The sequence below is a fragment of the Anser cygnoides genome, chromosome 1 (genome assembly GCF_040182565.1).
Source record: "Anser cygnoides isolate HZ-2024a breed goose chromosome 1, Taihu_goose_T2T_genome, whole genome shotgun sequence".
Taxonomy (NCBI): domain Eukaryota; kingdom Metazoa; phylum Chordata; class Aves; order Anseriformes; family Anatidae; genus Anser; species Anser cygnoides.
In genome coordinates this window covers 195570888-195597168 of record NC_089873.1, presented here as the reverse complement: position 1 = coordinate 195597168, position 26281 = coordinate 195570888, and the positions used below count along the sequence as shown (strand labels likewise).

Below are 26281 nucleotides of genomic sequence, written 5' to 3'. Positions count from 1 at the left end.
GCAAGTAGGAGCAAAAGAGCCTGAGTGATGGAAGCATTTAGTGGGGAAAATAAATAAATAAAATAAAAAGCCCTGAAATGTAAAATCAGTTACAATGTACTATGACTGGAAGACAGCACCACAGGGTGCCCAATACACAGGCAAATCAAGATTAGAATGAAAGCGTGGTTCAATTCAATGCAAAGACGTTGCAGATGCAGAGTGAAATATGCAGTCATCACAGAGGGAAATTTTCAAGCAATCCAGAGGAGTACACAATGAGAAAAATACAGATCTTCCACACATGGTGAAACCAACTGGCAGTGGAAGCAAGCTGTGTTTCCTTGGAAACATCAAAACAAAAGTTATGTGACTTTCAGTCAGCAATATTTTCTGACACAGTAGTAAGACCTACATTAAAGGCTTGATCTTTGTATTATGTACATTTTATGCAAAACAGAGTAATTGCTCTGAAATGAGCAGAGTCATACTGTTATAAAATCAATACGAAATCAAAGATGTGTTCTTCAGACTGTAAATATGGAATTAGTTTTAATCACAAAGACTTATTTTAATTATTCTTTGTTTTTTAAAATGGGTCTATTCCAAGCCTTATATTTTGTAGATAGTTACACCTCAAATCCAAACTGAGATTTTCAGCCTGTATATAGAGCACGTCAAATCAAATTTCTTTGCTTTTGAGCTACCCTGAATATCACTGACTTAAATGTCAGAGTAAAAATTTTTAAGCTAATTCCTAGTAAAAAAAAAATAAAATCTATGTATGGAATGTGGCTTTTAAAAAACATTGCAGTAGCAGCCAAAGAAACAACACAATCAGTCACATGCTTAAAGCAAACCATCTAGAACGGCAAACTCACGCAGTGATACTCAATTTCTGTGTATGTCATTCTCAAAGCTTTGAGCTTTCCAGAGGCTTAATGAGTTGTGATATAAAAACAGTAAAGAATAAGCTACGATTAAACATAAGACAAAAAAAAGAAAACATCCCCATTGGTCTCATTTATCATCTGACAATATTTTACATTAATGAAATCTTCCTCTGCCTACAGCATGGCCATTCATATTTCATATCTCCTAAGAGAGTTCCCTAGCCATCAGGATCTAGATTACTGTGGGTTAGGAGTACCTTCAACACTCTCTGCACAACAATAAATGCATGCAAGCTAACAACAAATACATGTAAACAGGAAATTAAAAAACATCTCCGACTGTCAGGGGCATAAAGTATTGGAAAAGTCTTGCAAATAGGAAAACGGCTGGTAGAATAAAATCTAACTGATTTAAAATGTCACTTGATCATTTTATGAAAAAGTTGTCTGCAGTCACAGGAAATTGGACCCTTTGAGTTCCTAAAAATATGCACTGTTACTGAAATTATAATGAAAAACAGTAAACATAAAATGAAAAAAAAAAAAAACATTTTATCAAAGTCAGAAGTATTGAAGAAACAGAATTTTTATAGAGGATCAAATAGAAAACTAAAACACCTGGAACATTGGAGAAGGAGTAAATTACAGATTGGTATAATAGGAAGACTAAATAAAGGTACTAAAATAGCTGAATATAGCCAAAGGATAAAGAAATGAGCTGAACATAATACTACAGTGTCTCAGATATGTTACTTACTCACCTCATAGCTCTGAGCAACTAATTTACTCTCTCCAAATTACAGCTTTGTTAAGTACAAGTGGGACTAATACCCATTTTACTAGACAGAGCTGATCTGAAAAGCAGCTAATGTCTCCAAGGTGTCCCATCAGTCACCTATCTGCTACAGAGAAAATTTAAACCAAAACTCCAGATTTTAAAAGGAAGTATTATTACTTCTAATTATGAAAAAAAAAAAAAATCCCTTAAAAGGGGAAACACAGTAACCTTACTAAAACCAGAAATGCAATTTAAATCATAAAGATTTCCATCAAAAGGGTGCTGAGTGTTTTATCGCCTGGAAAGAAGAAAGGGAAAACTCTTCTACTTCAACTGAGATTACAAAGAACAATGTAGTATCCTAAAATTCAAAGCCAGGAAAAGTGAGACCTTTTAAAAAAAAAAAAAAAATGTGGCCAGGCCATATAGCTCCTGAAATGGGGGTATGACAGAGTCATAAATACTCTTTTGAAGACAGATTCAAATGCAGTCACAAATGTAATAAAATGAAATCCAAATGAGTAGGCATGTCAGTAGAGTACCACCATCCTGATGGGCATTCCCCATGAAAACGGTTTCACTTAGCACCCCAGAATGTCACTTGCTGATACCAGCAGTCAAGAACCAGCTTACACTGCTAGTGTTGGTAAATTTTGGTATGAGGATGGAAATTCTGAACAAAATCTATGGATGATAACTTCCTTGATTCTAGTAAATATGTGGTTTAATCCATTAAGGTTTTTTTTTGTTTTTTTTTTTTTTTTAACTCTTCAGTGTGCCTAAGAAACAGTGGTGCTTTAGACTGGTGTTTGTTGTGTTATATAAACACAGAGAAGAAAGATGATGCTGCCTCAAACAATAAAAATCCATATCATGTTTTTTTCTCTGTTGAATATGAAGTTCATAATTTTATGCTAAATTTTATTTGTTCCTTTGCACTCTGTCTGAAATGGATCATGCTCCATGCAGTCATTAATTATGATTCAAAAATATTCTGTATTTCATTAAATCAATTCAACTTGAACAAAGAATTAAAGGAGTGCCTTCAGTCCCAGCACTTCAGACTTACCCTGGTAATGTCTACAAGCAGAATTTTGTTTCATGCTTCTAAGACTCAACCTCACTGTGAGAACAACACAGACCCCCCTGAGGAGGAACTGTTAGAGGCTGTCTCAGCAGGTCCCTGCCCATAAAGCCTGCAAATAGCTGGGATTAGCCCACGCCCTTCGCATTCTCGGTGCAAATTGAAAGCTGAGCTACTTTAATCCATGAACAAAAAAAGTTATTTGTTTCCTCACTTTCTTCATCCCTTTCAAAATCAATGATACTGTGAGAAAAATGCAAGATGAGATAAGCATGGGTTAAGATAATAGTTTATCTACATAAATGATAAATCTAGACTGGATAAATCTAGACAGCGGATTAAGAACTAAATTGTTAAGGGGACAAAAAAAGGATGCACATATGTCTGTGCCACTCCACATCATTAGTTCCTCACACTAGACCAAATATTCATGCAAGAACACAGAATAGGATATTGCTATGCTGATCATGATTTCAGATGGTGTTTCAGCTTTTAAAGGCTTGCCCTTGCAGACAAACCTGAAAATGCAATATACAGAGACTGTTTCTGCTTGGAATTTTGAAAACTTTATATACAATTTTATTATGCATTTTTATTTAGTTTTCTACTGTCTTTTCTTTTGACAGATTAAATTCTAAAGAATGACTCTGAACAGCAGCCACTTTTATAAAACGCATTCAGCCACTGCCACGTCTGTCTTCGGCTGAAGTGCTTCTTTATGTGGTATTGCTTTACACTTGTGCTTCTTAGGTCTATCAGTGTCTTACAACATCTCTGGGTTGTTTGTTTGTTTGTTTCTTTGTTGTTGTTTTGGGGGGGGTTGGTTTGGTTGGTTTGGGTTTTTGTTGTTTTTTTTTTCCAATTGTTGTTTGTCCTTTGAGTCTTACAGGTTATATATATATATATATATATATAAACCTTACCATGTTTAATGTGTTAATAGATATTGTTAAGAATTTTTACTGGGAGGGTTTTCTATTGTCCCAGCAAATTGATTCAGTTCAAGGTCTTTGTTAACTGGATCTGAGAACAAACTATAAATGGTTTGGACTGTGAAAATGATATCAGGACTGCTGGCTTGGCCTTATGTCAACACATAGCATGGCTTATCACGTGATGTTGTATTTAGCCAACAATGTCATACCAAAACAAAGCAAACATTTTGTTCTTATTGGATTTCTGAAATGGCCAAACACATCATCCCAGTAACATATTTATTACTATAGCTTAACTTCTTTGTGAAAGAGTCCTTTAATATACAAACAACAGTTGGACTGCCACATCCTAACTGACCAAACACATAAAATGTTAAATGTTATAACTTCACTCCAGTCGTAAGTCATATGAGAAAAGCTGCATCAATGAATTTTTACCTAAGGGGTCAGTGAAACTTCTAAGATACACAGCACAACAAGGCAACTTATGTCAGACCTGTAGTATGGACATAAGAAAGTAAAAAAAAAAAAAATCTCCTTCACAAGGCTCAGCTTTCTAATTTGTGATGCACTAACAGGTGCCTGCAGCCATGAGGACTGAAGTGCTGTTGAAGTCTCAACAAATCCCCACACCTGATGCCTTACAGACCATGGGCTGTCCCAAAGGGCTAGAGCTCTTCTCTCACCAGTCCTTGCTCAAAAGATGTCAGAATTGATATAAAAAGGCTCAGGATAGGTTTTTTTGGCTTTTTGTTTTTCACATAAGTAATATTTGTTTATATCGTGATTTAGATTTGAAAATAAACTTATAAAAGCTCCACTCTATTTAGTGTGGTGCAGTGTCTAATATAAACAGCCAGTTAGTGACATACACATAATTCTATCAAGAACTTCATTCTGCAATAAAATAGTATGCTAAATAGCATATACGAGTCAAGAGATTCATATTTTAAAAAAATAACAGAGAAGAAAACATTTTATGTTTCTAATTAAACCCACCTTGTAAAAGCATTAGGGAAATTTGCCAGTGAATACCAATATCAATACCAATATCAATACAAACCGGCCTTGTATGCCAGCTAATGATGAAACTTCAAGTGCAATTCTAGATTTCAAGAGTGCTTCCTTCAAGGTCTACCATCCTGAACAAAAATCTAAATTACTGGTATGTAATATTCTATTTTATCTAAAGAATACTTACAGTGAAGTACATCTCAAATGGCTTTTCATGTTCTAAATAGATAGGAAATAAATAGGATTCTATTTAGCAAGATAGCACAGGAATTTTTTCATTTAACACTGACAGGGAAACACTTCAAAAATAATTGTTAGCAAATGTCTGAACAGGACACAGCTACACTACACATCCCTGCAATGTGAACTCACACCATCTCTATCAGTGCATTTCCTAATATAAGCATGTTTAATAATGTTTGTGGTCTCAGAGTCCAGTGTACAGTTTGTTCATGCATTATCAGAATATCTGCAGAAGGTGCACGGTGTTGTGGTGTACACATGTTACGATTACCTAAAGGGTATAGTATAAACACTGATTGCAGATATTATGTTTTTTTCTAAAAGTAAACACGGCCATATGCCATACTTTACATCAACCAAAATACAATTTTCAAATATTATATTAATATGATTTATAAATTCTTCAATCAGGAAAAGAAAAAAAGTTTAAAAAATCTGAATTTCCAAATATCAACGGTGATATAATCACGTGTGCTGTATGACTTTGGTGATGTGTTCCTATTTACTTAGCAGACATTTTAAAAGTAGAAAATGCAAACCCTTCAATGATAAATTATAAAGAAAATCAAGCGCTCTGGTACTCTTAAAGATAAGTACATTGATAGGGCATCAACAGCATTACACTGTGTGAGCAAAAAATGTATTTATGTTTCTCCACCTTTTCTTTTCAGACTCCCGTGCAGAGCAGATAAGAAAGGCTATTAAATAACTGTCCTTTATCTCTTAAACAAAATGCAAGGTAACAGAAACTCAGACTTTCTGAATTACAGTTTGACTTTCTGCATTATAGATCAGTGTTTCTTTCGCTCCAGCAGCAGGCTACTTGAAGCAATGCATTTTTGTCTGTAATATCTTACTGAATGCCTTAGAAACAATGCTGCTTCCTTTGAAGTCATTTGCACAAATCCTGCTCAACTAGTGGAGACAGGACTTTGCTACCTATGAAGATCACCTGCATCAATTACAATTGATGATAGCTTGCATCAATTTTTTCTTCAAGTGCCATGTCAAGTACCAGATTCTGTTTGGCTATCTGAGCCTCTTGTTTGCCTGTGTCAGAGCTCATTTGTTTCCTACAGCGTTTTAGCTCTACCCAAATCCCTTTGTTTTAAAAAAATATTTCTGTAACAAACCTATTCACAGTAAATGGGTCCCAGTAACTAGGGCACTCAGATAAACTTTTCAGGCTGTTTCTGATCCCAGTTTAAAACAATCCTCCTCCATCCATTCCTCTGGGAGAGGTTATTTTAAATCTAGATCATTTTCATGAACAAGAGCAGAGAGTTATCTTATTAGGCTCTCCTCACAGATCCGCGGTAGAAGATTGGCAAATATCCTTTATTGATACATTTCTTTAAAGCAAATAAACATAAAAATTAAACTCATTTCTCATTCTTACTTCTGCTAAAGGGAGGATAGGTTTACTGGAAGTGCTTTATAACCCACTGCTCAGCAGAATGACTTATTTCTGTTCATTTTCTCTCACTCGAATGGGAAAGCACCAGGAAGCCTTTAGGTGGATTACTCCCTACAAATACAAACACTTGTAGAATTACATGGGAAAAGATGTGTTAAGCTTTGAACTCCCAAGGCATTTTTTTTTTTTTATGAATCATACAGCACTTCTTTTAAAGTAAATCTCGTATGCTTTTTAATATATGCAGGGATCATAAACTAACTTTTTTTTTAACTCTACAACAAATTATCGAATACTGATCATCTGTACAATTTTCAGTTCAGCGTCTGCAATACACAAACACATGAAGACACCCTGAAAATGTTAATAACATTTCAGCTTCTTAAAAAATGAAATCTGCTTTTCCTCTGCATGTAATCCTTCTGCTTCCCTAGTCATGTGCAAAAGCTCTGTTTCAACAGCAACCACTAACGTTTGCTGTAATAATACACCATAGAAAGCAATTAACAGAAGGAAGCAGGAGGCTGTCTCTAATCTGGCAGGTAGCTATTTCTGACACGTGTCTGAATATTGCCCAGCCAGGAAAAGTGTCACACTGCAGTCACCTTTCAGAAAAGGACCCAAAGCAGGAAAGTGCCCATGCTTAAAGAAGCCTCCTCGGTATCTGCTACTGTGAAGACTTTACAAGGAGGTACAAATTTACAGCGGTGTGTTCATTAATTCAGATGACTCGCTGCCACAGAACAATCATTTTCCGATACCACACTAACATGACTGAAGAGCTGAGACTCCTGAGTGCGAGCATCAAGCAATGACAGTGCAGTAGCTAAAAGTGATGTCTAGAACAGACGGTAACAGATTGTGTCAGCTGCCTTCAGGGGGTACAGTGCAGGGGCACAGAGCAGCACACCTGCAGAGAGGCAGGTATATGGAAAAGACATCCCTGCCTGCACAAACCTGTCTGCAGAGCAGCAGGTTGCCTCTTGCATCTGCAGGAGCTGAGTGTGGGCTGCTGGTCCCAGTCTTTCCAGGTGTTTCTGCAGGAACTCCTGGATCCACACGACTGAACTCATTCACCTTTCCAAACAGACTGGTCACACGCAGAGTCCTCCTGGGAAATGTCCCCTGCCCACGCTAACTCTTGACCCTCACCCAGGGAAAGTTTGGGGGATTATTAACTGGCAGCAGCCAAAATCATGCCAAGGAGCATCTCACGATTAAGACTACAAACAATTGCTTCACAGAGCCTCTGAACGTTTCCTGTCAGTGCCCAGCTCTCTAGCCAACACACAGTCAGTGATTATGTGGTCTGACCTCCACAGTCCAGCTGCGGACCTAGAAATAGGGTTGTGATGGACTAGATTTGGAGAGCAGATAGCAAAAGAAGAGTAAAAGTCAGTATCCTGGTCTGCAGAGGTGGTCGTGCAGGTGAGGAGAGCACAAGAAGGGGTGAGAAGGAGGGCGCATGGTCCCATCAGGGCACAAGACAAATGTGCTGTTTGTTTCACATATAGCCAGATCATTTACTAATTAATACAGTCATTTATAAGAATACAACATATAGTTATTCTCCATCACGGCTCTGCCTTTTGAAGGGAAGTAGAGTTAACTATTTGCTCATACAGAAGATGACTGATTTCCTTCAGCAATGCTCAGCTGCAATAAGGTTGGGACTGGCAGAGCTGAACAGAAGCATTTGTGTAATAATTGGAGAAAGCAACAATGCTGCTGCAAGATTTAGGCAGGCAGCAGTGGTCCTCACTCAGCTGAGATACCAAAGAAGGCTGAGCTCTGAAACGGAGCTGTCTGATGAGAAAAAAAAGAGTTCATCCAGATCTACAACATCCCTTTCTCTGTAATCAGTGTGGAGGCAGCAAAACTTTTGTAATGGCATTAACTCTAAACCAGCAGATCATGCTGTGGGAGAATTTTGGATAATTTACATGCCCCAGGGACCCTTGGGAGGTTGCTTTCCTGCTGACACTGCACAGGCTTGTTGTCCCACTGCAGGGGAAAGCTGCAGCACTGCTCAGCCACAAATAGCCCTTGGCACCAGCAAGGCTTGGGCATCGAGTAGCACTAGCAGCAGTGACTTGGCTCCTTGTTCACCGCTGGCCAGGCCGGACCAGGCTAGAGGTCGAGCTCATCCACATTTTCCAGAAAACACCCTGCAGGGTATTTTGGAGTTACTTATGCCCTTTCTGGACACTACTTACAACACAAAGTTCAATACACAAGAGGAAAGGGCATTAAAGTTTCACCCAGCAAGACTATCCCCATATCAATACCTTCTTTGAATGAAGATTTAATATCAAGAGCTTTGGTCACTGCAGATTTTGTAAAGGACATTTTTATCTGTGGCAACAGATCAAACGTTCTGCAAGATATTGTCATTTCATGAACTCAGACTCCTCGCTCAATGTCTGCTTCCCTTGACAGATTGCAGGTTAATTCTGTGTATATTTTCAAAGGTAAACAAGCACTTTAAAAATTATTTTGTAAAATGAGATATGAATATTTGCATTAAGATAATATTAGCAAACAAACAAACAAAAAGTAACTACTTTGATTAAAATATCTTGGATCTGTCTCATTTTCTTAGTCATTTCTTGGTCAAATTCTCATTGACTCCACACAAAATTTTTATTCTGACCCAGTGGTTACTCAGACCAGCATTTGATGATTTCACTGTAAATCCTGCCAGTGAAAGGAGACTAGGATTTGGCTGCCCTACAAATAGCAATTTGAAGCTGAAAACACATCCAGAAATAAACATTCGAGGGGGTATCAATCATTTACCTCATAATTTTGAAGAGCTGTACTTTGTCATAGGTAGAAAACAATGTGTTAGTCATTTCTTATTGTCAATTCATTGGTATTTTGTGGACATTTCCCAAAATGAACACTACAAACTCTACTTCCACGGTGACTATAGAAATGAATCTTAAAATGTCAATCAAATTAACACACGCAAAAAGAAAGCTTATAGGTTTGTTTAAGTCATAGTTTGTTAAGTGGTAAATGAATTTCGTAGAGGAAAAGAAGTTTTTTAATTTTTAAATTATTTACGATAACCTCTTTTAAACTAAAAAAAGAAAATAAAAACAATACAATATTAACAAAGTTAAAGCCTCCTATTTAGAAATAAAAATCTAATTCCCTGAACACGCCATATGGACAGCTTCTGTTACCAAAAGAGTTCCATGCTCAATACATTTGTAGGATCAGTCACCAAATTTATTTTCTGCAATTTAACATCAAATTAAAGACTGTATTTTGGTCTCCTTACTCAAAATAATATTTCTCCCAAAGTAATTGTATTGAAACCAGGCTTATGAAAACCAGTAAGACAAATCAGGAAGTAAAAATTTACTTATCCCACACAAAGCTACCAGATTTTGGTCTAACAGTATCAGTATAATATACTTAGATCAGAATTTTAACCTGATTTATTTTATCAGCTCGGAGTCAGGAGATCCTAACCACATCTGCTGGCACTTCCCTTTGCTTTTTACTCTTAGGCAAACCTCACTACACCAACACGCACTAAATGATTCGTAGGGTTTATTTTGTTGTGGTTGTTACAGTAGTTCCACAGAATATTCTACTAAAAACAAATTTGAATTTCCGGACAGCACAACTGGCAGGCTGACAGGATGATCCTGCCAGTCCTGCTAGTCCGATATGATACCCCTGTGTGTTGACCACCGTCAGTGAGCCCATATATGATTATATGACACCATGGGAAAAAACAATCAGAGCAAATAAGTCAGCTATTTTTAAATACTGTTTATGGATTTGTCAGTGTTATTCCCATGTCCCCAGAATTCTCTGCGGAGTTCCCCATCACCCAAAATGGCTCTGAAAGCCTTTCAGGACCCTCTGATGCTGCTGAACATAGCTAGGAAACCTCTCAGATGGTTCTGCATTTTTGGCTGACAGAAAATATTCTCAGCTATTTTATCCCCATATTCCCAGGAACAAATGCCAGAAACTCAATGTTCAAGACACAGAACAGAAGTTATCCAATAACTGAATCTGAAGCCTTCATGAGCAAAGAGGAAACAGACTGAATCACCAGTCTACTGAGATGAACAAGAAAATTTGATGCCCTTTTAATGATATGCTTTATGCTTCTTCCAAGTGAAAATTAAACAACACTGTACAGCGCTCGCATCATTGCCATAGTCAGTATTTTACAGCACCTTTTTACTTTAGAATGAAAAAACAAATAGAATTCATTGAAAAAAAAAGTTCTTTCAATACCAAGTATCTCCTTTAATATTTGCCAGGCACTAGTATTTTTCCCCTTAGGTTTCAATGGAGCTGAAATAAGCACAGACTCTCCTGTTCTTTTTTTTTTTTGGTAGCTCTCCTTTAATTGGCATAATAAAACTCAGGGAATAGGGGATCTCTCCACTCCTTTTGCCTGACTTTTGCCAGGTGAAATGTCCATGAAGGCAGAAAGTACTTTCAACAGGGAGTCATCCAAAAGCCTGCACTGCAAATGACTCAGAGCCACAGCAAGCGCAGCCGAGAATTATCCCCAGGCGTAATCCATTCAAACATTCCCTCTGCTGGAAGCTTTTAGGCAACAAAGCAGAAAGCACTGAGGGTTTTGGAAAAAAAAAAAAAAAAAGAAAAAAAAAAAAAGCATAAGCTCTTTTATACATAAGTAAATATATAGAGAAGGCTTGCCTGGATGAACAAGGAGCTCCTGGGCAAACTCAAACAGAAAAGGAGGCCTACAGAGAGTGGAAGCAAGGACAGACAGCCTGGGAGGGATACAGAGACAATGAGCATGCAGGAATCAGGCTGGGAAAGCCAAAGCCCTGCTAGAATTAAATTTGGCCAGGGACATCAAAGGCAACAAGAAAGGCTTCTATAGGTACCCTGGTGATGAAAGGAGGACTAGAAAAATTGTGGGCCCTCTCTGGAAGGAAACAAGAGACCTAGTCACCTGGGATGTGGAGAAGGCTGAGGTACTCAATGACTTTTTTGTCTCAGTCTTCACCAGCAAGAGCTCCAGCCACATGGCCTGGGCCCCAGAAAGCAAAGGCAGGGACTTGAAGAATGATGTAGGCGAAGATCAGGTTTGAGACAGCTAAGGAACCTGAAGGTGCACAAGCCCATGGGACCCGAAGAGATACATCCGTGGTCCTGAGGAAACTGGCAGAGGAAGTCGCTAAACCACTGTCCATCATATCTGAGAAGTCGTGGCAGGCTGGTGAAGCTCCCACTGACTGGAAGAGAAGAAATATAACTCCCATTTTTAAAAAGGGAAAAAAGGAAGACTTGGGAAACTACAGGCCAGTCACCCTCACCCCTGTGCCCAGCAAGATCATGGAGCAGATCCTTCTGGAAACTCTGCTAAGGCACATGGAAAACAAGGAGGTGACTGGTGACAGCCAACATGGCTTCACTAAGGGCAGACCATACCTGACAGATCTGGTGGCCTTCTGCAATGGGTTACAGCATTGGTAGATAGGGGAAGAGCAACTGACATCGACTACCTGGACTTGTGCAAAGCATTTGTCAATGCCCCCCATGATATCCTTGTCTCTAAATTGCAGAGACATGGATTTGACAGATGGACCCACTTTGTGGGTAAGGAATTGTCTGGATGGTCACACTCAAAAAGTGACTGACATATTGGCCCTTCAACAGACACTATTATAGGTCTCTGAAGTTGTCGCCACTTGAATTCTTCGCCCAGTAAAATACCTGCTTAAGGAACAGATTTATTAATAGACTCCTTGCAAATTTGGGATCATTCTTCAAATTCTCTCAAACACAGCAAAAGCCAAACATTTTTATACTTTAAGCTTATATTTTATGAATTTTCAGGAGCAGTTATCTCTGTAACCTGTCAACATAAGCCATCTTTTTTAAACACTTTGATAATAATATCTATGCTGTCTTAAGGAGGATCCACTAGAGCTATATTTTCATCAGAACAGACATTTTAAAGCTACCAGTTCAACATCTGAGGGAAGTACTAGACTGAAATACTGAGACATGATCAGATCCTACCAACTCCAGTCACAAAAACAATCTACTAAAACCACTGGCATATTCATAAGAAAATACTGTGGGAAAGACATAGCAATTACTTGCTAAAATCCTTTTTTTATGAAGATCAAAGCATATGCTTACAGGAGTCCATTATAAGTACAATGTCTTTGGACCTATGACTAAGGCAAAAAGGATTCAATCCTTAAATTTTCAAAGAATAAGAAAGGTGATGTAAAAAGTGAAAATGAAATTACATGTATATTCTTGTTAGAGCTGCATAGACCCTGTTCTGCTAGTGATCCCACAGCCGAGAATATTTACCGAAAAGCTGCTGTACAGCATGAACAAGCAGATCAATTCCAGCTCTTTGAAACAGTGTCAAGTATAATATAAATTATTCTCACAAGGGAGATAGAAACTGTATTGGTCAAAGTGTTCAACATAATGTTTAAAAGCTTCTTCACCTAAAACTGAATTTTAAAATGCTTACCTCTGTCCAAGGTGTGAAAGTAATAAATGTTTATTATTTGCTTGTACTCACAAAGAGGAACAAGTTCATTCTGTTTTGAAACAATATAGGGGGAAAAATATGTCTTAGGAATATCTCACATGCCTGTCCTGGGTCTGTGGTAAAAGGACAAAGGACATTTGATTTTCTTTTCAGATACTCATTCTAAATCCTCACATGTAAAAGCCAACATTTAATTTCAGAAACAAGATACATATTATTTTATAGGTTAACTGATTTCACTTTCTTTAACCAAAATTACACTGATTTTTTTTGTTATACATGTTTTAGAAGAAACCATATCAGGTATTTCTGGATGAAGAGAAGATGAATATGCATGCTTATAAAAAGCAGACTAAAAAAAATCCACAAACACATGATTGAGACAAACTACAAAAAAATCAAGTAAACCTCAAGACAGAATTCTGGATTATTTTTATTCTTTTTTTGCCTATGACAGCCTAGCACAGGCAGAAAAACCTCAACACAACCCTGTATTCCCTCTAAGCAGTACTTTTGTGGTTTATACAACTCCTACATCTAATACATTGGTTACTGAGATAACTTCTGTCTTTTCTGTCTTACCACATCCTAGAAACCCACATGTGATGCATGGACATTCCCACAGCAGCAAATCCACAGGCATCCTAACACTGGTCTGCCTGGCTGGGCTGCACATTTGGATGATGACTCCATCCTCAGCAGTGTAAAGGGCTTACCCTTCCTGAGAGAATACTCCTGGCTCCTCAACACATCATCTCATCACTGCAAAAGGTGTGCTAAAATGCTGATTAGAACTGCTGGCAGGAAGTGCTTGCCTGGCAACAGGTGATCTTCTGTTATTGAGACCATCAGCCACTGGCCTTATAAGACTGAGGAGAACAGAGCAGGGTAAATATCGCACATTTTTGGTAATACTGAAAGGCAGCACACCTGACCCAGTTAAATTAATTCACATCACACTACCTTCCACTCTGCATCCACTACGGTTACCATCGCTGCTCAAAGATAAGAGCAACACTGCATCTAAGTATTAGCAAATCAGCACCTGGCTTCTGCAGGTCACATTTTAAGTCCTGACTTTTGCAAATCACTATTGTCTTACTCTTTTATACAACTGCTAATTGTACTTAGTAGGGCAACATGCAAACTAACCTAGGTGTTACATCGTGGTAGCATTCCTTTCAGTCTGAATCTTACCACCTCAAAATGTATGATGTCTCTTTCAGTTACATTCCCAGAATGGAAAAGGAATCAAAAAGATGTGCAAATCACATGCAAAGTAATTTGCTGCCAGATACCTAATCTGCTTGGGTCCATGGCCTGGCAAAACAGCCACGAAGTTCCTGTTCTGTGGGGAGTCCTCACACTTCAGACCTTTGCCTCATTGGAAATAAAGCATGCTCAATCCAGGACAAGATGTATGAACTGTGAGCATGAGAAAATTAATGTATTTAGAATCACTTTGTGCTGTCTACTACAACACAAACTCAGAAGACTAAGTATTTAGGATAACAGAATATCTGAGCTGGAAGGGACCCACAAGGATCATCAAGTCCGACTCAATGGACTCAATGGACTCAAATGACCATCGAGTCAACTATTTGTAAAATAAGATTTGAGGATCCAAGCCAAATGGTGCAAAACAGGTCCAAAACTATTAAGCCACACTGAAGATCAAATAGGAAGGGAATCCCATTGTCCCCATCTGAGGTGACATCAAGCTTTCCCCTTTCTTTTTAAGGCCACTTCAGCCTTTGCAAAAAGACTTGGAAAAGGAGCCTTTGCTTGACTACACACATTGTCCAGTTACAACTGGCAGGGCAGAATGGAGGAACGTAAGGAGTGATTGAACATCTTTGATTCAACTATGCCAAGGAAAATTGCCTTTTTTAACATCACACCTACCCAGATTAGAGGACTGTGGTGCCATGAAAAACACAGTCACTCTAGAACTCATGTGAGAAAATGAGAGAAAGGATAAAAATACGCTGTAAATCACCAATAATTCATTTTAGTCATTAGAAGAAACAGGTAGAAAAAATGCGTTCCTGAAAATCAAATGAAGTTGTGCCTGAGTATTTTGATTATATAATGTAAAAATTAATGAATTTTTTTTTGTTTCAGTTATAACACTGTGTAATTTAGAAACCCATTCAAAAGCTTTCTATCAATTAGAGAAAGATGGTCATTTTCATGTAAAAGTAGTTTCCTTATCACAAAAAAATACTGCAAATCATAAGAGAGAAGAGTTCACTATGGAGTCAAATTGGTTTAATAGCCTCTTGACTCCAAGAAATAATTTCCAACCAGCTTCTTTAGTTTTCAGCTAATGGAAAGAAGGGAGAATTTTATCTTTAGATAGTTATACTTCTTCAGTCCTATCACTGAAAACATTTTTAAAATGACATTTTCATTGGCCTGTATTCAAGAAGAAATATTAAAAACTCTGGGCCACTTTCACGGTGTTATTAAAGTTCTCCAATGCAGAGCCGCTAGTGAGATAAGAAAGTCATGTCATCTATTGTTTCTCATAACCCGCCATGGTCCCTAGTAGTTGTCAAGACAGCCAATCCAATTCATCTTGGAAACCATCAAAGTCTAAACATATTTTGACAAGTAAACGGGTGGGATATTAGCCTCAGAAGAGAGTGAAGATGCAATTTGATTCTGAGAGCTACAGGAGCCTGCAAAGCAATGGGAGCTAAGTGTCAAAGGCTGAGTGACTGTGAAGAAATCAGCTCTGCGAAAAATTAGAATTTCTAGATCACAAGTGACAGATGTCCCTCATGCTAGAATGACTTTCAGGCGACTTCATTTGAATTTCATTAGGAGAAGAGGAAAAACACTGTTATAGAGCAAAAGCAAAACAGTTCAAGATTGGGGGGGGCAGGGGTAGTGTTTAAATTAGTCTCCCAATGTCAGGACTGCTCATTTCATCCACTTGGTCCAGAATATAAATAAACAGTAGCAGATAAAGAATAGACAATATAAAAAAGGGGGACAAAGTACTTCCTGATTTTTAAAAGTATTACTTTTTACAGACATTTTCTAATGGTCAACAAACACAAAAGGAAAGTGCTGTGCTGAAGCAATGGGCAAGTAGACTTCCAGCACGCAGTGTCCCCACTGACCTGGCTGAAGGTGGCTGGTGCCACCAGCCAGAGAGGTCTCATCCTCATACAGTTTCTGGTAAATCAAACCTTACTCCCACAGGATGCCATGGGAGCCCACACTATAAACTTCCCCTGGTTCAAACGGGGCTAAAGAAAATTATGGAGGAGTAGTCCTGCGAGAGCTATCAGGCACCACTGTCTGGATGCCACTGCAGTAGGATGTGCTTTCATCCCTGGAGAGCAAAAAGCTGGAAGGGTGTATTAAAGAAAAGAACACTGCAAGCTTGAACTTTTTCTTATTTTTTTTCATTAAGCATCATCCGACAGTCACTCTGAGAGTCAGGTTGCTGGACTGGATGGACTTTTGATCTGATCACATGTAGCAAATATAGAGCTGAGTGACTGAAAGGAAATACTTGACCTAAAGACAGCAATTCCTCATACTGTGGAAGGACTAGAACTACTCCATAGTTAAACAGGACAATGGAAATGAATGGGAGAAATTCCCGCTGACCTCTACTGAATCAGCCTAAATTTTAAAATTAACAGTTTTTTGTTAATCAACATTTTAAAAATTTTGGCCATTTACTGCATGTCTATCTATGCATTTTAGAATCTAACTTTCTGGATATATAGATATATATTTACAATCTTGGCTCTGGACTGATTTATTTTTATCTATTTATGAATTTATTTAAATCAGTACACTGGGACAAATTCCTGCTGGTGCAGTCTAGCTCATCTACCACAACCATCTCCTACCCACTGACAACAGGTGAGGTGCTTGCTTGGACAGCCTGCATGATGGGTAGAGCTATAAAAAGCTGATGCTTCCATTTTGCTGCACATTTTATCATTACAGAGTTGGTGTTTCTTGAAAAATCTGAATAATACATGGTATGTGGAACTTCTTCTGATATAAAATTTTCAGAGGATGTCTTTTGTCGAAAACAATGTTTCCTATTTTTTAAATGTTGTTGTGTTATAATTTATAATGAAAAAATACATTTCCTAATAAAAATTATTTTAAGTCTAAAATAATTAAACAAAATATTCTAATACACACACCAAAAAAAAAAATGTTATTTTCCAGAACAACATTTTTCTGAATTCCTGGGGAAGTTGTCATTTTAGTAAAATGGCATATTCAAATAGAAAACATTCTACCAGAAAAATTCTGGCCACTTTATGTAACACAGCTTTATGAGCCAGCTTTATTCTTATACAAGTTCTCTGAATTAAAGAGTATGCAGCCCTAACAGTAAATCAAAAGCCAATGGGTATCCTTATATGAAAGACGGAAAAGGGCTGTTAGTCTGAGACCTGGGTGCAGACATCCCCTGTGCTTTGTGTGAGTACCAGCCAGCCGCTCGGCAGGAGGGCCCCAAGGAGGGCTAGGCAGGAAGGTGGCAAAAATTCAAAAATGTATTTTGAATTGTTGCAATAAGTGATTGCTCCCAGAGAGGTGTAGAACGAGTTTCCTTAGAGAGATGAAACTGCAATATTTGTGATCTTGTTGTTTAGGGACAATAACATGGAAAATGTGACTGCATGCAAGTGAAGCTCTCCAGTTTAAAACAAAAAGATAGTGAGTAAAAATTAGTGTGAAATGTGAAAAATAACAGAATGTTAGTGCAAGTAGAGCAACAGGGCCCTAATTCTCCCTTCGGCACCTGGGAAGTACCATATCATAAATACCAAGTCATAAGTACCATATCATAAATACCAAACAACAATAAGAATTTTGTTTCATGAGAAAAATTGAAACCTCAGAGGCCAATCACATAAGTTCTTATACATCTAAAGGGTTGCGTGTATACCAGGAAATCCGATCTAAAGACAGTCACAAGTGCTCATACAGCAAATTTTGAGCAAAATAAGATCTAGAGGAAAAACAAAGCATCAGTGTGAGTAACCTGAGCATCAGTGTGAGTAACCTGAGGAAGGAAGTAAACCATCACATTCTGTCTTATTCTGGATTATTTGGTATGATTCAGTTCTTATTCTGTTATTCTCCACATGCTTACAAGGGTGTTTACTTGCAAACTTACGATAAATTCAGGTAAAGTCAGTGAGACTGCTAACCTAATAAATTTATACAATTGCTTACTATTTTACAGAATAAACATTTTCACTATTCACATGTCCTTTAAATGTGTCCATTGTATAATGGAGACTGAATTATCAGCCAAGAAACATCAAAATATTAGAATTATCACCCAGGAGTATGGACTGTGTTGAAAACTGGAATTAAAGCTATAGTGTCCACACTGTTTCAGGTGGATAGTTCATTTTTCTGTTTTGTCCCTTCAACAGTGGGATCTTTTAAATGTTCAGAGCTCCAAGGAACAGCTGGTGACACATAAAATTAATAAAACTTTGCTGAGATATTGATGCATTTTAATATCTCTGTGAAATCCTGAGTAGAATTTAGACACTGCGCTAAAAATTCTGATCTCATAATATTAGAATACAGTGAACAATGAAACAAAACATCAGTAAATTTACAACAGAAAAAAAAAAGTCTCTTAATGGAGCACTTGCCAAATATAACATATTTGTTGTGAAAAGTCAGACAAATGCTGTTGCATGCTTTAAAAGACTAGAAACACTTTTTTGCCATGAGTAACATTGCATCTACACAAGTGAAACAATACAATTAATCAAATACCCTGAGGAGCTAAACCCAACTCTCATGCATAATTCTGCAAGTTGTTTTTTAAGATTTTTTTTTAAGCTGGAAGAAGTTTGCATTTTCTCCAGAATCAGCTGCTAGAAGACAGCAAAGAAAATAGTACTGATTGGTCAGAAATTTAATAAAACATGTTTCTAAAAAAAACTTTTTTTTTAGTGAACTAATGTTGATAACAAGATGTATGGGTAAATTTTGAATACAACAAAGAGATGCAGGAGTCACTGTTTTAAGCCTGAAAACATTTGCCATCTTTACTTTGTCCTATTTATTCATGATTTATAAATCACTGCTTACAAAACCCTCTAGGAATCAGATGAAATCCTAGCCTTCCTTCTTGCTGTTCCTTTCTTTGTTGCAATGACTAACTTAGGCCGTGCTTCTGCAAAGGTGCATTTGCAACTCAGCAGCAAGCGCAACCCATCACCCCAAAAGCTCACAAGCCATAGCTCAGAGGTTTAGCAATCCAAGCCATTTATTTCAGCAGTTCAAACCTTGGGGGTTGTAGCACATGACCTCCCTTCCAACCTAACCATTCTGCGATTCTGTGTAATAACAGTGAATCAAAGTACCCTTTGTATACATGAGACAAGCACTAAGCACCCTGAAAGTCAGGACAGGTGTGTTTTTTTTAATTTGTCTTCCAGGTGCTGAGTTAAGGAAAGATCACGATCTGTGACTTACTTTCATCTGAACGCAGAGCTGGAGTAAGAACTAAATGAAAACTATTTTGTTATTCTGTTTTTCTCCTTACAAACCTGAAAAAAAAAATCTAAATTATGTACTGAAATGAAGATAAAAGTTCTTTGAAGAGAGGCTGAAAGGTCTTGTGTTCATCACAAAGCCTTTTGAAACATATTTTTTTTCTTCTTGAGGAACTACTGACATATCTGAGCAGCTTAAAAACTGCAGCAGTCATCTGGGCTGCATCCCTTCAACTGGTATTTAAAGTAACCAAGTCTGTGAATTGTTGAGGTCAGAGGAGAGTCAGAACTTTCTAAAAAAGATAAATAGCTGTAAGTGGGATGCAACTCCAGTAAGAACTGAATAAATGTGTGACAGAAAAATAGGGAAATACCTAAACCAGTTACTGCCGATTTTTATGGTGACCTGGCTTACAGCACTGGCCTACTGGTCCAACACTCAGCTTCCAAATAAGTATTGAAAAGTTCTAAAATGTTGAGTGCCCTGAGCTCTGGGAAAACAGCACAGGATGAAGTTTCCAAAGCTCAGTCTATTTTATTTTTTTTATCCAAGAGAAAATTAAGGACTTGAGCATGAGGTATTGCCATGTCATTCCACTCAAAATCTATGAAAGCGAGGCAATTATGACCATTCTGAATCTGTGCAACCTCTCATTTTGGGGAAAAATGAAAAAGAAAAAAAAAAAGGTATCTAGCAAAATGCATCACGTACTGAGCTTTGTTTAATTGCATAACTACTCCCAGAAACTTTTGGAAAGTACTTATAAAATAAGTGACTCAGAAGAAAATATCTCTAAACTGATGTTCTCAAATTAATTCCCATGCCTGCAGCCCAACATTTACCCCAGGTCCTCTGCACCTTGCTATCAACATTTTTATTTACACCTTACTGTTCAATACACAATTTTTCTCATAACTACTGGTAGACAAAGGATTTCCTTCACTGATATTGCCTTTTAATTGTCTCTACACATGACTTTAAGACAGAGAGGGTCACTCTCCTGAGTAGCACTGCTGATTCAATGCATGACTCGCCTGTAAATACACACGGTACAAAACATGGAAATAATGCAAGGATGAACTCAAGTCAGCACGGCTCAATGGTACAGAAGCTTTTGAAATCTGAGTTGCTTCCTAAGCCTGCTGCTAAAACCCACCTCCAGCAAGCTCCACTCCCTGCCACCTCTCCTGGGAGCAAGCCACAGGTGTATAAAACTGTTTGTTTACTTGCAATTAGGAAAGCTATGAGTTAGCACAGACATGCATCCTGCCAGAAACCTTCTCCGTCCTCTTCAGAGTGATCTACAGCAGATTGTGGGAGACCAGAAGGTTGACAAAGAGCTGGGACAGGCAGGAGAAGACACCTGAGAGGATGGCTCAGGGGAGGAAGGAGCATGGCGCAAGCTTCTTTCAAAAGAGGTTACCATGCCAAAAGGTAGCTCAGAACCAACACTTTTGCACTTTTCAAACGTTTCCTTTTTGTAATTACAAGTTAGGGTGATTTTGAGGACAGATTCTGAAAAATAAACTCCTCGGTTTTAAGCAGGTTGAATCACATCAATTTATACAAAATGAGAAGCACTAGTTTGCTTCGCTTGGGGGAATATGTTTCCAGGGAGAAATGCAGCAGAAACTTGTTTATTGGTGCCAAAGAGCAGTGCCAAAGAGAAGACGGAAAAAATACTGCTGATCGAAGTGCTCTATTTTGAAGAGAGACCAGAAGTGAACATGCAATTACCACAGGAGCCATTCTGGCTCTGCCCCAATGTAGGCCGCAAAACAAATGTGGAACCTCTCTAGCCATATCCACATCTTCTGAATTGCCTATGAGCCACCCGTAGGCAGAATTTAGGTGTCTCAGTGTCCAGTGTGATTAAAATTGACTATTCTTGGGCACTTAGTCTTTAAAACCTTGAAAATCAATAATTTTTTCACATGGACAGCAATATTTCCAAGGCACCCAAGCATCGGCTTTCAATGTGAGAACAAAGTAGAAGTACTTCGGTGGTAAAGCTGGAATCTGGCTTTGCACCAAAAAAGTTTTCCCATAATTCAAGGATACACAATAAGGCAAATGCCATTCAAGTCTTTGTGGAGGTCAGATCTAGAAGACATCTAACTCACCTGGGATGCATTGAAATCAACACAAGGCCCACTAGTTAGGTAACTCTCTTCTAAAGCATTGAGGGAGGAGGCAGAGTAGGAGGACAAATACTTATTTAAATGACTGGAAAGCATTAAAAGTGGCATAAGTGATACTTGGTACCATTTACAGCTCTGGTTCCCTTGAGAGCAGGGTGAGAGATAAGAAGAAACAGAGAGGAAAGCAGCATTTCCAAAGAGGGAAGCAGGATATAATAAAGTAGCAGTGTGAACCCTGCAGCTAGAGTCTTTCAGAAAATGTAGTGAAAGCTATTCCCCAGCAAATGGCTTAATAACTATTATTGTTATCATAATATAGCTGGAGTGGATTAGATATGGGCATTTTGTAAAATTCCTCACCCTTTTGATTTAAACTGTACCATGTAAGTCCACAAAACGGAGTTTTCTGAATGGCAATGTCATGATTTGATACAACTTCATAGGCAAAGCTTATAAATAATTTAGGAAAATATTCACTCTGCTGGGGAATACCACTTAGCCCTGTTTGGAAAGCATAAGTGAGCTTTCCAGAGTACACAGTACTTGAGCTGCTTCTCTCTGAACAAATAACCTCTCCCTTCACTCACATATACACATGCCCTTCCAAATTAATGTTCTTACCTTGTCTTTACTTTCAGAGCCAGAATCCTCAAGTTTGGTCCGAATGACAAAGGGAGTAGATAATCTGAGGAGGACTCGTTCAAATGTGGCACTGATCTTAGGAGAAACTATGTCGAAGCAGTCCTGGAATTTCAGAGTTTTATGAGTGTCACATCTGAGCTGCTTCCTTAGACCTTCTCCAAGCTGAAGAACAAGCATGTTTGGATCAAACATCAGGTGAAAGGGGAATGCTCTGCAGAAGGTGCTGATACTAATCCTCAGGTCTAAGGGGGACTGGGAAGTTCCTGGTGGAAGTGCTTTTGTGATATTTGCATTTTCACGTTCTTTGATAAGGAAAGTCAAACAGCTGCAATTACCTGGGTTTGTCCCCTCTGAACATAGCTTGTCATTAGTGACCTGTTCTACTTCCACTTCCAAGCGGTAAATCTTCTTTGCTGCTGCCTTTATCATTCCCATCATTGCAAACCCCACAATTTGATGTGGGTGAAAGTAATGAAGCATGAGATTGCCATCAGGGAGCTCTTTGCATAGGAAAGAAGGGGATTCCAGGGTGGCCTGTCTTCCAAATGAAGTTCTAATGTGCTCCAGCAAAGCATCAAAGCCATTGAAGAAGTCTTGAAGGGTCCCACCTACTGCTCGAAGAACTCTCTCATTCTCATCAAAGCAGACATTGAAGAATTCCTCCCCAAATTTTTCTTGCATTTCCTCAAACTTCAAACCTATAGGAAAATGAAATACTCATGTCAACAGCATAATATTGTTACCATGTCACATCTTCCCTTTGCTGTCATTTTGCCCAGTATTTTTCCAAGTCATTGAAAATGGCTTTTCCACTGGATATTTGCCTACTCTGTTTTCTGCAGTGGCTAAGAAAAACCCATGAGTGCCTGAAACACACTGCTTCATTCTAGCAGCCTTATTTTCCTGCCATTTTAATTCCTTGTGGTTTCAGCTCCCTGTCCCAGCCAGCTATATGTGAGGTTTTACTTTTATCTGTCTCCTCTTCCATGATGAAAACCAGAATGTATTATAATTTCCCTAATTTTTGCATGTCACAAGCAGTCTATTGTCTGAATGTACCCAGCCAAGGGTGAATAGCTGCCATGGCTGACTTAGATATGGATGAGGCTTCTGCTTTTACAGCCTCTTTCATCACTGCCTCTGAAAGACATCTAGCTCTTACCAGCTTGAAAAAGAAGCTGCTGGGACTCAGGCCTTTGGTTTTCAATCAAAAGTGCAAAGTCAGGCCTTTGGCTTTCAATAAGTAGCGTAAAGCTGTACAATTCATTCACACTTTTGTAGCTGTTTTTTGTTGGTTTTGTTGTTGTTTTCTGCAGACAAAATACTTTTCTCATTATAGGTACTGGGCGCTGGCAGAAGATACAAAGGAATAATTACTTCTTTTTTGTTGCCTAAAAATGAGAGCAAAGCCTTTCTATTTTAGGCACCTACATCCATCAACCTTCTGAAAAATCCCTGCCCCTTGGAGCTTTCTAAATTGCTATTAGATGGGACAGACCTGTGATAGCTCTAAATGTCACTTCAAGTCTCCATCAGAGAAATTCAAAAGGGTTTGATTTACAGTGGTGATAAGGCTGGTGTTGCACAAGGAGGGGGGAAATATCTGTAATTGAAGTCTCTGGATCTAAATGTGTATCAAATGCTACTCCAGTTTGTTATCTACATTTTTAAAGATAAACTAGAAAAAAAAATAATTTTGAGATGGTTATTAAACATTTTTCTCAGTCTTATTTTAGAAAGGATATGCTATGTTAAGTCTCATCTGATACAATCCCTATATCAAATAACAGAGTTACAAAATTCATCAGGTATGTTTGTGTTGTACTAAGCTGTGATAGAAGAAAAAGAAGTATGAATCAACTGCATGTGAATTACAAATATTCAACAAGAGATAAATAATACAGTTCCTCCAGTGTATTGAAATCTATTTTTCAATGTAGTGTACAAGTCAAACACCTTAAAATCAATCCTAAATTCTAACAGAAATGAAGAGTAATTATTTATCTCCAAAGGGCACAGTAGGACCTTTATTTTAATATGTATTCAGCATGCTTTATAACATCGATAAGATCGCAGTGGATCACCAAACTTATCACTTTTTAGATTGCTTGTAGACTTTGCAATTTGGAAGAACAGTGTAATGAGTGACTTTCATGCCCAAGAGGTATAACGGGGGGACAGAAGAAGTCATTCATCTGTTGTTTGCAGACAATAACCTTTGATCAACTCAAGGCAGTGTCTGAACTGCCTATACACATAGGCATAGTTATAACAATCAATATTTGCGAGGGATTTGAGCGTTCCATGGCTTTGCAAACAATCTGCAATGACAGTTTTGTTTGGACCTTCAACATGATTGATAGCAGACTAAAATTCATAAAATTACATATATAAATAGGACAACATGACAGCATGACAAAGCATATTTTATAAAAGAAGTAATAGCAATAATTTGGGAAAGTTCATCTGAATGCCATTACTCATAATCAAATTTGGTCACTAAACTAAGTTATTACAATAATATTCCCAGGATCTTTTATGACCACAGATGGTCAAATCTGCAGCTAAGCCAAAAGAAAGTACCTCTGGTACACAATGCCCCCCTAATATCCTGACTCAGAGGACAGCGTGCCAACTTCTGATTCATTATCACTACGTCTGCATAACAGTAGTGTAACATCTTCCTTAAAAATGCTCACTATAACCCAAAAGGAATTAAATTCTAACCCATACCAATAACATTGTCATCACTGAATATTAATAACAAGGAATAAAAATGTTCATACGTATACACAAACTCATATACATACTGTTAAATCTTACTGTTCTGTAGAGTGAACTGAATAGCTTTAGAAGTATGTGTGTAAAAGTGAACAGTCACAAGACTTTAGCAGGGGCACCCAAGGCTTTAAGACTGCTGAGGCCCCAAAAGTATGGGAACATACCTATGTAACATGCCAGATCAATAGTGTAGGTGGAGCTGTCTTTCAAGTATAACATTACAATAAAATCGTAACTTGCCCTGGCACCATTGACTGAAAATAGGGTATGCAGAACCGATCACTTGATACCCTGCAGTTCACTGCTACGCATGTAAACCTTGTCTTACTATCATTGAATGGAGTTGTATCTTAGTATTTAGCCTAAGATTTTGTTGATTGTCTTAGACTGGTCTTGTTGTCTGCCCTGGAGGACTGGCTGTTCAATCTGGACGTAACATACTGACTCCAAGCAACATGAATTATCCTATGTCAATGACCTGGCTCGAGGACGTGCCACTACTTTTAAAAACATTTTAGCTCTGAATTCAGTTACACACAGTACCAGCAGAAAATTAGATTAGCTCAGAATAAAAAAATGGATATGCCCAAGCCAGACGAAACTGCTGGTCTGTCTTAGCCAGGAATTTTATCTCTAATAATAGACACTATGAAACACTGAGAAGATTAAACAAAGTCAAACCACCTTCTAAAACAAACAAGTATAACCTACCAATTGGGGAAGTTTCTCCCTAAGCCTCTCCAATTGGAGGTATATTTTTGCCTGAAGCATGATGATTTTTTTAAAATCAAAACCTTTATTTAAATTCCTATTATACAAGAAAACACAAACTATTTTTTTTCTGTTTGCTCTTGGTTTCAGTGTTGCGCTTGTATGAAGTTGCACTAAATACTTTATCTGTATTTTCAGTGAAGCAATCCTGACTCTCCTATTGAAAAAAATGATGAATAGAAGCACAGACATACCTTACATAAAACATTAACTCTAGATATCTTTCATCATAACTTTTTATTTGGTACAATAAAAATGATCCCAATCTTTTGAGTATCTTCTGTGTATTTCCCCCCTCCCCCCTTTCTCTGTACTGACTGGATAGGCTTAGCTACAAGAAACGATAGAAACGATCATCATTACGAAGACAGAAAACGTCAGAGTACACCAGGCTGCTATGCAGCTGCTCAGAAATATTGTCCAGCAGTGCCTGGTATCAGACGCTACAGAAAAAAAAAAAAAAGCGAAACCTGCTGAAAGATCATGAACAAACATGTTTTTGAGGAAGCTTCTCCCTTCCTGTTACAGTAAATATTTGTCTTAGTGAAAAGGAGGGAGCTACTAGGT

The 26281-nt window shown here is 38.0% G+C and overlaps 1 protein-coding gene across 2 annotated transcripts in view; it reads right to left on the bottom strand.

Annotated features, from left to right (window-relative positions):
- Positions 1–26281, bottom strand: part of GUCY1A2 (guanylate cyclase 1 soluble subunit alpha 2) — a 171033-nt gene that overhangs the window by 113560 nt on the left and 31192 nt on the right. For both annotated transcript variants that reach the window (XM_066989833.1, XM_048078173.2), the window contains exon 4: positions 22142–22860. In XM_066989833.1, coding sequence (XP_066845934.1) covers positions 22142–22860 — 719 coding nt within the window. The remainder of the gene's footprint in view (positions 1–22141; positions 22861–26281) is intronic.